Source organism: Salvia splendens, chromosome 16, assembly GCF_004379255.2.
Source record: "Salvia splendens isolate huo1 chromosome 16, SspV2, whole genome shotgun sequence".
Lineage (NCBI taxonomy): Eukaryota > Viridiplantae > Streptophyta > Magnoliopsida > Lamiales > Lamiaceae > Salvia > Salvia splendens.
The window spans coordinates 12325071-12337149 of record NC_056047.1 but is presented as its reverse complement, the minus strand read 5'-3'; the positions used below and the strand labels follow the sequence as shown (position 1 = coordinate 12337149).

The window sequence follows — 12079 nt, the reverse complement described above, 5'->3', positions numbered from 1 at the left end:
ATCTCTTGGCTTGGGAAAAATGAAAGTTCATTTAAGTAACAAAATTATTTTATTCGCATAATACACTCACTATTGCTTATGTTTCTCCACAGAAGAGAGAGACTGTACAAAGCAATATGCAGAATTAAGTACAATCACATACTGAACAATTTTGCTGCCTATAAACAGAGCTGAGTCTAGTTGAAGTGTAAGAGAAGAAGACCTGTTGTTGAAGTTGCTGCTTTACAAATTTTTTCATGTCTCTCAGTTTTTTTCTGTCATTCCCAAAATGCAAGAGAATTCTTTACCGAGTAAATGAAGCAATTTATAACATAAGATGAGTTGGATGTAATTCAAACAATCAAATTGCTGTAAATGCCCAAGCAGATCATTGAAAGCCACAAATAATCTTGACTGCATCTGTTCCAGAGACGTATTTATCCTCTATAATTGGAATTGTCTTCCACACCATCAGCTTACCCGGAATATTTATTTTGCCTACAAACAAGAAATAGTTTTGCATCATCTGTGGATTTTCTTTTCTAGTTATCATGTTGAGGAGTTGTACCATCTAAAGCAGATTGCTTCTCTGTGCAAATAGCTGCATAATGTGAACCATCCAACTCCAAGAGCGAAAATTGCCAAATATTTGAAACATCGGTCGGATCATCCAGAGAATCCACAACTATTTCAAAACCCTGGAACCAATATTGAACATATTAGCCGAGAAATAACAAACTCTAGACCATTCAGCAGTTATATGACAAGTTGTCATCAGAAATAGGAAAAACACAAACTCAAATCGTATCATAATATTAGTAACACCACATTGGAAACACATAGATATACTGCATGCTCCGTTGGATATTGTTAATTTGTTTGATTTCCTTATAGATAAATCTTGCATAAACCTTTCCAACACCATATATAGATGAAAAAAACGCTTTCTTTAATGGAATGCCAGCAATAATTTTCAAGAGAAACCTTAGTGCTTGACTCATCGAAAGCTTCAGAGTCTCCTCCCATTACACCCTGGAAGCGAATAGTGAATGTTTTGAATGGTGCACCAGAAAATCCTTTACCTAATGCTTTGACATATGCCTCCTGAAAGTGATAGCTCGTTGTGAGAAGTTTTGCAAAACAGTCTTCTCAGATAGTTTGATCTATCTATAAGTTAAAAGAAATCTCAAGTAATTGTGGTATGTCAGTGCCAGACCTTGAGAGTCCATAATTTGATAAACTCCCTTTGCTGGACTTGAGGGTCGGAAATAGCAGCTAACAATTCAACTTCATATTTGGAGAAATAACGACGAGCAAAGGATAAAATGTCGTGTTTAATGCTCCGTTTCTTTTCTTCTACATCAATACCAATCTACTTGAAAGTAAAAATCACAGGTATTTTAGTTAATGAAACATGGTGCATGGCACGAAAGGGCAACTCTATCAAGTGACTAATATCAGTAGTGTAAAAAACTCAATGAAAGAAGGATTAGAGAACTAACTTGAGAATTAATAGTCACTCCACAAGCTATCAAGGAAGATGTATGGGAGAGGTTAAACTGCAAGGGAGGTGGATCCCAATCATCAATTGACGGCCAACATACCTGCCAACATCTCCCAATGTTTAAAAGCAAAGATTGACCATGTCGATGCAGGACATTGCAAGAAGTAACAAACAATATTAAACTAAACCTCAGGCTTTCCGTGTACGTTTTTGCGGAACTTCAATGATCTAGGTTCAACTGGTGAGTTCATCTGATCTACCAAAAACCAACATTATTATGAGTGCCAAAACAGGAAGCTCCACTTATTGATCATGAAAGACCTTTTTCCTCTTCCATACATACACAGATTTTTTGAACACGAAAATAATTTTGTTCAATAGGTTGTGGTACATGCTACATTTTTTGTCTTTAGCATATATGCCATCTTCTGAAATCAATTAAGAAAAACTAAACTTCAATAAATGTCATGAACAAAATAATTCTAAACACAGAAAACCAATCGATTCAAACACAAAATAAACACAGACAAATCGATTCAAACACAAAATAAACACAAAATAACCACAATCCAAATCGATTCAAACACAAAATAAACACAGACAAATCGATTCAAACACAAAATAAACACAAAATAACCACAATCCAAATCGATTCAAACACAAAATAAACACAGACATACATTTGGCAATCGTGGTGCGAACCAATGCACGTGCCAGCAACGCGCTCTTCCTCAGCTCCTTTCCTTGTAACCGCAGTACATTCTCCCTCTCACACGGAGACAGAATATCTAAGTATTGCTTTAGCAAAGACTCACTCTTCACTTCGCTGGGGTTCACATACCACAAATGTGTCTCCCTGAAAGAAAAACCCCAAGTATTGGTATCGTATATTTGGTGGATCAAACTCTAACAAACTTTACACATATTTGAAAGATTTTTGTATGGGAGAAAAGAAAAGAAATACAAACATTGGAGCCGGGAGTTGAACGGCATTTAAAGAGTGCGAAGAACGGATGAATGTTCGATCGAAGCAATGCAACTTCATTCTCGAAAATCCTCTCCGCATTCACAATTGGAGAAGAGAACAATTGAAAATCTAAATTAAATAAATATGACCGAAGGATTGAAAGGTATTTTGAGATCACGAAGCTAAAGGCGCAGGTTTGGCAGACTGCGGCTGCTAGCGGCCCCAATTTTCGAAGAACAAGAGGGACAGCCGTGACAACCAGGAGTTTGGCCGATCACATGGTAAAAACCGGTGGATGTATGGTGACATAGGTGGTATCCGGAGGGCTGTTGACGGTATCTGAACGGGGGGAGACGGTAGAGAGGCGATAACAACGGTGGTGGGGCGAAGAAACGCGGAGCGGCAGAGAAAAGAGCAGTAGCAGTGTGTGAGTCGCGGGATAGATTTTCTTTTGTTTAACTTGGGCTCAATTACTGGGCTTCGGTTCTTCTCTCCTTTTTATCTCCCAACTTTCTAACTAAGACCCAATATCAAAATGACCCACACATGAATGCCCACTCGCACGCCCAACGAGTGGGCATCACGCAGCCCTCCCAGTGGCTGTCGAGAGGGGGGCGTGTGGTGGGATTAACTCGTGTGATGCCACTCCACCCATATCGACTCTTGCCAATGGAACGCTGGCATAGCAATATTGTGGATGCTCTAAGATTCCAATGAGGATATTATGAAATGAAGTCTTCTAACTTATATTGCTGCTATTTTACTATTTTAGGCAATGATAGATGCATGGATCGTTTATTATGGGTCGGATAAATTTATACTAAAAACTTCCAATTATTGTAGTTGTTGTTCAACTTTAACATGAGCAATAGAAAAAGATAAAAAAAACTTTGATCTTTCCACAACAAACTTATACTATTAAACTAACAAATTCGCTAACACAAGTAACAAATACTCGTATTAAGTTAGACATACAAATTTTACCTCCACCATTTTGCCACAAGAAAATAACAGTCGTATTAAATTAGATTCCAAATTTCCAATGTTTTCCGAGGAAACAACAATCTGTACAACCCAAAGTCCGACTTCACTAGCATGAAATGGCAAACAACAATAATATATTCATACATAAAGATGCACACTGGAAATAGAGATGAGAAGGCAGTGATTCATCTGGCACGCCTAATCACCCTCACTTCCTTGTCTCTCTCTCCCTCTGACTGAGAGCTGTTTTTCTTCAATCCTTTCCTCACTTCATTCCAACTTCTCGATTTCGACCTCCGAATCTTCCATTCATTCCTTCCACCTTCAAGAATGTGCCTCATGTTGCTGCTTAGCATATCACCAAAATGGCCTTTTCCATCTGCTAACATGTCTGATTCCTCATGTTTGGCATCTTCCTCCTCCTCCTCGCGTATCTCACATTCGGCTTTATTCTTAGGATCATCATCTGAGGGCACCGGTTGAATCACCGGTTCACATTCCTCTCTCTGTCTCAGTGTCTTCTCAATCAGAGTCTTGAGGAAGTTCATCACTTGGACGGCGTACATTAGCGCTGTCAGAGGATCAGACATCTGCAACAGCTTGTTACATGTTAGTACTTGTTTTAAACAGAATTCTATGTAGTATTCAGAGCTACTTACCTGAGTCATGTTTGGAGCAAAGACCATAGCCACGTTGCGCGCATTCATCTTGTTGAGATGCTCCATCTGAGCAACATCGGCCATCAGATTGATCGCCCAGTCCAGCAGTGCTGCTTCTGTGGGCGGAAGGAGGCTCACCACATGGCAGCACTCCTCCTCCGACTGCGCCTGCATCACTTGCTCCGCCTCCACACAATCCAACACCCCCTTCGGGAGCTCTCTGAACCACGCCTATGCAAATCACCAACACAAGTCATCATCACTAACCTACCTTTAACCACTTCACATATATAATGACACATACCTTAATGAGACCTGCTAAACAGTGGACATCAATGTCATCCGGGATCAATCCATTGTTCAGTTGCTCCCTAACATACTCTTCCTGTCCGTTTTCTGGATTGATTCGAAAGATTCCTTCTGACTGCAAATGGAATATGCGTCTTAAAAACTAATAAATTAATTGGATATCAGAAATCGGAATATGATGTGTATATACATACCTCAAGGCCTCTCTGAGAGTACAACCGCTGCTGCATCATGAGTAAAATGGTAGGCACACAATTGCCTCTGCTATCGAAAGAAAGCTGCATCGACTCTGTTGAAACTCCAAACACCCGCGTACTACAACATATTATTAATCTCAGTACACAAAAGTACGCAATCATATGACAAGAGTTCATTCAAAAGCTGACCTGGCGCTAGGAGGCCGCCTAGGAACTTCGGGTTCAAACTCAACGGGAAGGCCGAGAAAGCCATTGAACCTATCAAAGGTAACATGAGCAACATGCCTAACATTAGTAGGGCCACCAATCTCCATTGTGGCCTGTTCTTCAACTCCACTTCTGATTCTGCAACCCACCAAAGATTTCCTAAAAACAGTCAAGAAAGCAGCCAAAACAGGCAGTTGATCATCCCCTTCCTCTCCTATCTCTCCACTCCCACAACTGAAAAATTCAGCCGATTCATGGCCGACTTGTGACAACTCAACAACGTTAGAGATGGAGGTTGAGGGCAGTTGTTGAGGTGGGGAACGTAGTATCTCTGTCATATTTCCTCCTTTAAAACAGGCTATGCGTGTTGTGTGTGTTTCAAGTTTTTGGAGGGGGGGTTTTGATGGAGGGAAGAATATTGAATAGGGAAGTGTTTGGTAGTTGGAATAAATTAATTAATGTTTTGTTTTTGTGTAAATACTGCAGGTTAATGATTATGAGGTTGGTGGTAGATGGATGGGTTAATGGTGTAAGAACAAGACAAGAATATTGAGAAATGCTAGTGTTTTGTTGAGTAGAGTTTGATTCAAGTAATGTTTTTTTTGTGGATGGTGGGACTTGTACATCATCATTTATATATAGGAGGATGTAGAGGTATAGTTTATCAGCAAAATGGTGAAATATGACAGACTAACTTAGTTGGATCCAATTTGTTCACATGAATTATCTCAAGTCCACATCTGAAGTAACTTCTTACTAATATTTGTCTTTACTTAATGCTATAGGTGTGCTTTTCCTACATTCTACTACCAATTAAGGATCTTCTCCATGATTATTCAATATATGGTTTTATTTATAATGAACTCTAACAACTTCCACCAGCTTATAATAATGAGGTAAAACCCATAAATAAAAAACAAATTTGAAATCTTGGTGCGTGAACACATTTAAATGTGGCGATAATATTAGTAGTATACACATTATAAGACGCACTAATTAATAATCAAAGTGCATCCGATGATTAGGCGTGATGTTAAATAAAGCCCCGTGAATTTGGATAAACCAACTTGCAACTTTAATTTGTTTGAGAAATGGATTTTTTTTTACCAAACATGTGTTTTGCTGGACAAAGTTTGGCATGTAATATACGTACATGGAATCATCTCAATTAGCTTCCAAATTTCATACGTATTTTAATTTCACAAATAAACGTGATAATAAATCAAATGGAGTAGAGTGAGTATACATGTAGTTGAATGTTGAAAAATCGGATCAATCCCTTTATTTTATTTTATTTATTATTTCTTGTAAACGGTAGCATAATTATTTGAAATGAAGAATTGGAGAAAGGGCAACCATTCGCAACGGTCACAGTGCAGAGATTACAGAAAGCGAAAAAAAAAAGTAAAAGCGATAGTTTATTTTGATCTTTTGGAGCCGAAAAGGAAAGAGAGAAACGCTCCTTAATTTTTTAGACAAAAAAATTAAATAAAGTAACTCTTATGTGAATTGTGAAACGAATAAAAACATTATTATTTGGCCGCTCCCTAATTTTTCGGAAGACAATGATCTCGTATCCCATACATAAATAAAAATAGATAATTCCAATCTTGATCAAAGATCATATTACTAATATTTTTTTAGAAAATACGAAAAAAATATTGGAATAATGTTTGAATGCTCAAACATTCTCACGTATATAAATCATAAACAACAGGCTATTAAGCTATTTAGTTTGGGAAACAAACATAAGTCGCATATTATTACTACTACATAATTAGATTGAATGCATACACAAACAATGTACACTTAATTTTTCTCTCCCTCTGCTCTACTAACTGGTTTCTGTTACCTCTAATTACCTGCAATAGAAGCAATCATTCAACAACATTGGTAATTAAGGTTGATTCATGACCATCATCATAATAGACTCACCACCATGCCAATGCATTGGAAACAAACATAAGTCGCATACATGAACATCCTCAACAACCAGGGTTCGAAATAGACTCACCACCATGCCAATGTCAGTTTTCTCATTTCCATTCACTTCCACAGTATTGTCCAACACCCATGTTCATCATAATTTTAGTTGCAGCCTATCTATATTTACATAATATACTGCAATCAAAGCAAAGCATATCATGTAGTTAAGAGAGCAAATGGTTCCTGTGTAAAAATTGTTGTTGGAATCTAGAGCCCGGTCAGTGCATTTTGACCGGGACGTACATGTGACCGAATATTTAATTTGGTGAAATTGATAGAATTGATCTACTTTCTGAGTAGATGATCACGGTATAAACGTGATAATTTTGGGATACTTGCAATGTGGTGATGTTGTTTTGGTTAAGGGTAGTCGTGGAATGAAAATGGAGAAAATAGTAAATGCTATTAAATCCTATTCGAAATTAGTATTTTTGTCTTAGTTTTTCAACTCTTTCCTGCATAAGAAAAGATTAATCATTATAACCATCTTAGTTGATGTCCGATTCTCTCACACGATGATCACCAAAACAATCTATTTGATAAATCAAGAAAAATCACCACCAATTACAAAAAATAATTTCAACTGTGATTTGGGTGGAGTGCGCCAAGCCATGGCAGTAGTGCAACGCCAAGGCGACACTCGAAAGCCCAAGCAACAAGCTACCTCAAAAAATAAACTTAATATCGTGTGAGTTGATGACTCACATATCAAATATTAAACTAATAAGAACAGATACCGTGCGATACTACACTTGATCTTAGCCAAAAGGCTCAGAAAGGTATGCTTAAATACCCCAATTGATTGATTATTCATTTATTATGGGTTGTCTGTGGAGATTTAGTGTATAGGTTTCGGTGTGGGATGATATGAACTATGTTTCTTTTATTTATTATAGTTAATAGTTAATGCACAACCATATATTTTTGATATGTAAATCACTAGCGCTTTTGTTACGTTGCAGATAGTGATTTTAGGGCATTTCCTGTGAATAAATAAAGTACTACTAATATTAGGTTTCATTGAAACATTGACCATCTAAAGTCTTGGATAGTCATATAGGACAAACTCCTATGTAAGTATGTAACATGTCTTGAATATATCAGATTTTGAACCACACTAAATTTTCTTTTAAAAACTAAAACCGGAAGATTGAACTTAATAGAAAATACAACACCCTTCGTTAATATAAAACTTACTACCTCCGTCCCACATTAAGTGTCACATTTAGTGTTGACTCGGATTTTAAGATATGTAAAGAAAAGTGGGTTGAAAAAGTTAGTGGACTATGAGTCTCACTTATATATATATTAGTTTTATGATAAAATGTGAGTAGAATTGGTTGGTGGAATGTGAGGTCTATTTACCATTTATGGTAAAAGTGAAATGCGACTCTTATTGTGAGACGGACCGAAATAACAAAATGTGACACTTTATGTGGGACGGAGGTAGTAATTAAGAACATGATATGGGCCACGCGAATGCAAGCCCCCTATACCACAAATTACGACGCAATCTTGACCACTTGGGCCGACCTTAGGCAAGCACCCTTCCTGGTAAGCACTAAGTATTTAAAAAGGTGTTCCTTCAGTTTATTTTATATGGCAATCCTCCAACATCCTTTTTTCTTTTTCTCCATGTTGGACACAAAGTAGTTTTTCATGTTCTATTTTCTGACCTTGATATATGTAAACATGGTTATGGCGAGTAATTAAGAACAAGACTTCTATTCTATTTAGTAGACATATGGAAGTGTTTCACAAATTAAGCATTAAGCATATATGAAATTGAACAGCCACTAAATTTAGAATCTTTTCTCCGTATCTATAGCAACATAAACCACATTGTTCAACATTACTGCACAATGACTCATGGATTTATCACTATCAAGTTTTTGCACAACATACTATGTTATGGTTTTGTGCTCATTTCAACTTTACAGATTTTCATCCATGACAAAATCTTCATGGCAATTCAATGTTAGCTATAAGGAAATCTTCGACCAAACATCAAATAATAATAACTGTAACTATTAACAGAAACAAGAAAATTTAAACTGAGCCTTGGGTGGGGTGCGCCTGGCCATGAAAGTAGTGCAACACCAAGGCGACGCTCGAAAGCCCAGGCAGCAAGCTACCGTAGTGCACTTTCCCCCTCAAAAAATAAATTTAATATCGTGTGAGCCAATGGCTCACATATCAGATATTAAACTGATAAGAACAGATACTACACTTGATCTTAGCCAAAAGGCCGAGAAAGGTATGCTCTCTAACATGACAAGTTTCTTCTTTTATTCATAGCTGTCTGTGGATACATAGCTTATAGGTTTCAGTGTGGGACAATAAGATTAAATCATCTAACTATCTATATAGGTTTCAGTGTGGGACAATAAGATTAAATCATCTAACTATCTATAGTAGATAGTTGAAGTTATTATAATTTTGTGTTGGACTATCGTTGCACTAAATTTGGATCTTCCCCAACAACTTGCCCGCCTCACAACCTGTCACGCATTCGTTCACTGCTTTGGTGTCTGTAAAATCAAAACAATTTGTTTTACTACAAAATATAACAAACACACAAAAATATTAAATCAATGCATATGGAGAGAAAGAGGGAGGAAGAGAGAGTGTTTGTACCATTTCCATACTTGGCACAGTTGGAAACTGCACATCCAAGATTGTGATAGTAAAGTGCTGGAGTTGCAAGTGGAGAAATATAACACTTTACCAAACAATTTATGGCACATGGAATTCTTGATCCAAATATTATGCACTTCAAAATGCATCCTCCATAGCATAAAGGGAAGGTGGCTGGTGAAGCTGATGCATTTCCTATTATTATTACGACCAAATGCATGGATAACAAGGCTGATGGAGCACTGCTCTTTTGCTTCATGATTAGGGATGACTATCTCTAAATTCTCTCTATTACTTTTTACAAAGTTAATCTGAGTTGTTCTATGTTAAGATTGTAGCTTTTATAGGTCATACTACTAATTAATGTAAATGGCCATGACAATTGAAAATTTTATGGAAAATCTCCATGAGTTGATATGGTTAATTTTGTCTTGAATAAAATGGCAAATGAATTAATCATACTTTTTCATGTATATTGATTGCATTATGGATATGTATTCTCACTTATCATCATTGCCCACAAAAATACAAGTGAATGTTCGAAAGTAAAGGAACAATTAATTAATGTCCGAGAATTACAATGAATTGTTTTATTGTTTGAAACCGTGCTTTTTCTACTTGGGAATGTTTTAAGGTGGAGAAGCATTGTGGTGTGAAGAATTGACGCATTTGTATTCATGACCGCTTTCTAAGTTCATTCCAAAATTTATCTCTTCATCGAAACATGATAGCTTCAAATCTGTCTACGCTTGTTTGTTTCTCACTTCAAAGAAGTATTCACTAACATTTTGAAGAAGCGTGCAATTTTCAAGTTGGTTAGGGTGTTTGGATGCTAAAGCCCTTTGAAGTCAGTTACATTATATTTTTACTTTTGAGGTACCTTAACCTTTGGCTCAAGGCAAGGGTGATTTACTTCCAAACCTCGAAACTTACATACTCATATGTGCAAAAATTGTATTAATAGGACTAAGTGCATTGATGTTATAGTAGTAGGTGATATTGTTGAACCCATGAAAGCTGAACACCAACCCAGTCCAGATACCCTACCCGATATTACCCGTGCTCTGACCCGCATCCATCCATTTTCTTACACTAAACGGACGGAATTATAAGTGAAAATGGAAGTTTCCAGTAATTGCACATAAGTTGCCCCTATAGCTCAGTGGTAGAGCTTCAGTCTTGTAAACTGAAGGAATGACGTATAAATATTGAATTACGTACCTTACAAAACATGTGTATATTATATAGTATATACGAGGGAGAGGGAGGAGATTGCTAATTAGTTAACAATCCAAAATTAAAATCAATTTATTAAGTAGTTGATATAACGATCAATTCTTTCTTATTAAAGTTATCCTAAAACTTTAAATTTACGTAACTCTCGGATGATTAAACTTGATGATTATTATTTCAGTTTTCGTATTTGTTGATAAGCAAATTTTTTATCAACAAATACATAAAAAAAAATCTCAATATAATGCATATAAAATCTCAATATAAGAGCATCCCCATCCATGCTCTTGAATAAGAGCATGGAAGTGGGTCCTGACCCACTTTTATTCATTTTTTACTCCGTGCTCTTCCCTTATAGAACAACACTCACATCCATGCTCTTCCGCAAGGACATGCTCAAGGGTCCCATCATTCTATTATTCAATTTAAATAAAAATATTTCCACAATATTAAAATGCATTAAAAATACCTGGAATACTATTACAAATTACAAAAAAAAAAATTTAAAGTACATTAAAATCCTAAAAATTAAAAATTACATAACTAAAATCCTACAAATTAAAAATTACATAATTAAAAATACCCCCGTGGAAGACTAGTCCTCTGGCCCTATCCCCAATGCTTTTTGGAGACCCCGTATCGTTGTCAAATGTGAATCAAGTTGCTCGGGAGTCATCCGAGACCTATCGGCCAAATTGAGTTAAGCCAAAAGGGTCTACAACAAGTTGGTGGGGGGTTGAGGTGGCACAAAGGGAGCGGGAGCGGGGGCGGATGGAGTCTCGGCACGACGGCGGTTGGCCGTCGCCTTCTTCCTTCCTTGCGGCCGGCGTTGGGAACTTCTCGTGCCGGCGTCGGGGCTACCCAAGTTAGCTCCGGCAAGCTGGCTAGCCACCTCATCGGAGCCGCCGTCGGATAGGGATAACGACCTCGACCGTTTGCTGGAGGAGCTGGAGGTGGATGATAAGCCTCCCCTATACTTCGGATTTCTACGCACCTGCTACCAAGCGCTGAGGTGCTTGAATGGTTTGTAATGCATGGAATGGTAGGTCGACATGGTGGCCGTGATGATGTCGGCCTCGCTCATGCCGCTCCCCACCGACCGCTGTTCCTGGAGGTAATACCCCTGGAACTTTTGGATTTCTTCATTGGCTCTGAAGATGGCATTGCGCACCATACTCTCGTTGTGCTCGATGGTTCCCTCCGGTCGGTTAGCATTGTACCGGCGAGAGACACGCAACCAAAACCTCTCCCCGGTTTGGTTGATGCCGGTTTCTGGATCTTCGGATATTTCGAAATAGGTTGTGAATATTTTCTCCATTTCCTGCGGAGTGTACGCGGTGCGGACGTGAACGTCACCGCCGCGACTATGAGTAGGAACACTACGAGGACGAGGAGGAGCGCTGGGGTTGTCCTCCGG

General features: G+C 37.8%; 2 protein-coding genes and 2 non-coding genes across 4 annotated transcripts; all 4 read right to left on the bottom strand.

Moving 5' to 3' along the window:
• Nucleotides 1-10: 10 nt before the first annotated feature.
• On the bottom strand, nt 11-2921 carry LOC121772490 (4'-phosphopantetheinyl transferase HetI-like). Its single transcript, XM_042169615.1, has 8 exons — nt 2452-2921; nt 2164-2339; nt 1672-1739; nt 1482-1583; nt 1196-1351; nt 964-1083; nt 548-677; nt 11-477 (listed from the first exon to the last, which is right to left on the bottom strand). Exons 1-8 carry the CDS (start codon nt 2547-2549, stop codon nt 368-370), a joined length of 960 nt encoding a protein of 319 aa, XP_042025549.1. The 5' UTR covers nt 2550-2921; the 3' UTR covers nt 11-367.
• A 489-nt stretch (nt 2922-3410) lies between these two features.
• Nucleotides 3411-5376, bottom strand: LOC121772558 (rho GTPase-activating protein 5-like). The gene is made up of 5 exons (XM_042169698.1): nt 4789-5376; nt 4597-4717; nt 4398-4517; nt 4094-4324; nt 3411-4024 (listed from the first exon to the last, which is right to left on the bottom strand). The coding sequence occupies exons 1-5, from the start codon at nt 5142-5144 to the stop codon at nt 3620-3622; spliced, it is 1233 nt and encodes a 410-aa protein (XP_042025632.1). The 5' UTR covers nt 5145-5376; the 3' UTR covers nt 3411-3619.
• A 2010-nt stretch (nt 5377-7386) lies between these two features.
• Nucleotides 7387-7575, bottom strand: LOC121773068. Its single transcript, XR_006044644.1, has one exon. It is a non-coding gene; the product is annotated as a U2 spliceosomal RNA (small nuclear RNA).
• Nucleotides 7576-8857: 1282 nt separating this feature from the next.
• LOC121773066 lies at nt 8858-9053 on the bottom strand. Its single transcript, XR_006044642.1, has one exon. It is a non-coding gene; the product is annotated as a U2 spliceosomal RNA (small nuclear RNA).
• Nucleotides 9054-12079: the final 3026 nt, after the last annotated feature.

Coding starts and splice junctions, on each gene's coding strand:
- LOC121772490 (XM_042169615.1), bottom strand. CDS start 2,549: ATGCGGAGAGGATTTTCGAGAATGAAGTTGCATTGCTTCGATCGAACA. Junction 1,740..2,163: donor TCGCACCACGATTGCCAAAT/GTATGTCTGTGT, acceptor GGTTTTTGGTAG/ATCAGATGAACTCACCAGTT. Junction 1,584..1,671: donor ACGTACACGGAAAGCCTGAG/GTTTAGTTTAAT, acceptor AGATGTTGGCAG/GTATGTTGGCCGTCAATTGA.
- LOC121772558 (XM_042169698.1), bottom strand. CDS start 5,144: ATGACAGAGATACTACGTTCCCCACCTCAACAACTGCCCTCAACCTCC. Junction 4,518..4,596: donor ACTCTCAGAGAGGCCTTGAG/GTATGTATATAC, acceptor TTCCATTTGCAG/TCAGAAGGAATCTTTCGAAT. Junction 4,025..4,093: donor TTGCTCCAAACATGACTCAG/GTAAGTAGCTCT, acceptor AAGCTGTTGCAG/ATGTCTGATCCTCTGACAGC.